A 2,281-nucleotide genomic window follows, 5' to 3' on the forward strand; every position below is an offset into this window, starting at 1 on the left:
TCTTTCCAAATCCTGGAAAAATGAACGACTAGCTAAGGTGTTGAAATACTCTTCACCAATGTCCTCCATCTCTTTGGGTCCTTTCTCACTAAGGTAACCTTGTGCCATCCATAGTTCAATTAACTTATACTTCCATATTCTATAGTCTTTTGGAAAGACTGCACAATAAGTGAAACATTGTTTTATCTTAGGGGGTAATTCATTGTAACTCAACAATAGAGGGGCCAAAAGGCCTTTCTCGACCTCTTCTATCTCCCATATCTCACTCTCTAAGATATTTTGCCATTCTTTTTCAGTGTTCTTAGACCGCAAGAGACAAGCAATTGTCTTTGCAGCTAAAGGTAAGCCCTTGCACTTTCTTGTAATTTCTCGACCAATTTCTTCTAGATTTTCACGTTCCACCGTGGACTTACCGGAAAATGCCAACGGCTCAAACACCAACCAGCATCCCATTTCAGACAATACATTGATAGAGATAATGTTAGTTGATCCCATAATACAGGCAACTGTTTCTTTACGTGTGGTAATTAAAATTTTACTTTCATGGAGACCATCCTTCAAACAGTGGTAGAATGGTTCCCATTTACAGTAATCTTCGTTCCACACGTCATCTAAGACAAGAAGAAATTTCTTCCTTTGAACACATTCTTGAATATGTTGCATGAGAGATTGAAATTCACCAAAGTTAGAGGCAGAACCTGTTAGAGCCTCAATGATTGCTCTAGCGATTCTGAACTCATCAAACAGCTCTGACACACAAATCCACATTCTTTTCTCAAATTTTTTTTTAACATCGACGTTGTTGTAGGCAAATTGAGCAAGAGTAGTTTTGCCTATGCCCCCCATCCCAACAAGTGAGATGATGCAGGGGCCTTTCTGTTCTTTACTACTTTCACATAACAACCTATTAACGAGTTCCTTCTTCTCTTTTTCTCTACCAACTATCTCGGACTCATCAATTGAGGAGATACTTGGGACTCGTTGATCCGCTCTCTCATTACTCTTAATAACATTCACAGCAAAACCAAACATATCTTTTTGTTTGGCAATATCATCAAGAGTTTCATTGATTTCTTTTATCTTCAGAGCAATGTCACGACGTAAGACAATTGGTTTGCAGGCAAAGCAAGAGGCAGCAGGAAAGAAGGAACATACCTTCTTCTTGGGAACGAGAGCATCATTCTCGTGATCATCCACTCCGTCGATTTGCAGTTTGAGCCTTGCAGTGTTCCACTCACCCAACACATCTTCCATGTCGTAACATGCGTGTCTGAGTTGATCGAGCCAGAGTCTGACAGTTTCCTCCTTTACTTGCCTTTTCTCTGCATCATGGAGCACGGCTTGAATGGCCCGGAGATTGCTGGTCAGCTTCTTCGCTTCCTTTCCGACACCCGTTACCAGCCTCACTTGTTCCTTCGCCTCTTCAACAGTCATTGAAGTCAGCTGCTCCAAGAGAGGGGAAATGATCGCATCAACCATGGTGAAAAAGAAAAGAGAGAGAGAGAGAAGAAATTGATGGTGAGTTGTTGCAAAAGTAAGTAAAGCTGAAATAAATGAAGGAGTTGATAATGTGGTGAAAATGTTGCCGTATTCTTTCAATTCTTATAGTACTGCAAGCAAAATTCCAATTTAGAAATATTTCATTTCAGAAGAAGTTATTGTTATTATCTTTCTTTTCTTTTTATTTGACCTGGTATATGAAACCGACAAAATTGTCATATAATATATTATCTCTCTTTTCAATAATTGAACAAGTTGTTATATAACATACATGCATTAAATAACTTGTTCAATTATTAAATTTGAAATATACATGCATTAAAATTTTTTTTACCAGTGTGGACCGGAAATATTGTCAGGTCCTCCGTCCGCCATTCACGCGTTAAAAGAACTTGACAAAGTCGTTATGAAATATATAGCTCGAAAGTGAGGTTGGTAGGTTAAGGTATTTGGTAATATTTATAGTTGAAATTTAATAATTTAATAAATTTTTTTTTTTAACTTTATTTCACAATTATAGTTTTTAGTTTATAATAGCTGTAGCTACGGTACTTCATCCACAAACAGATCCGTAATAATAACGTGAACGGTTTTCAATAATCGAACAAGTTGTTATATAATAATATACGGGTAACAACTTGTCTCTTTTCAATAATTGAACAAGTTGCTATACAATATACGGGTAACAGTTCATGACGTGACAAATAATTTACTAGGAGTGCGCCATGTGTAAAAATTTAATGATTTGATAACTATCTTTTTTTTTTTACTTTTTCTTTTT

At 36.7% G+C, this 2,281-nt stretch overlaps 1 protein-coding gene across 1 annotated transcript in view; it reads right to left on the minus strand.

Annotated features, from left to right (window-relative positions):
- The window catches only part of LOC112098169 (putative disease resistance protein RGA3), a 1,577-nt gene extending 98 nt beyond the window's left edge, over window positions 1-1,479 (minus strand). Inside the window, exon 1 of the mRNA XM_024183809.1 lies at window positions 50-1,479. Within this exon, the coding sequence (XP_024039577.1) occupies window positions 50-1,479 (1,430 nt within the window). The remainder of the gene's footprint in view (window positions 1-49) is intronic.
- Window positions 1,480-2,281: the final 802 nt, after the last annotated feature.

Source organism: Citrus clementina, unplaced genomic scaffold (assembly GCF_000493195.1).
Source record: "Citrus clementina cultivar Clemenules unplaced genomic scaffold, Citrus_clementina_v1.0 scaffold_5, whole genome shotgun sequence".
Taxonomy (NCBI): domain Eukaryota; kingdom Viridiplantae; phylum Streptophyta; class Magnoliopsida; order Sapindales; family Rutaceae; genus Citrus; species Citrus x clementina.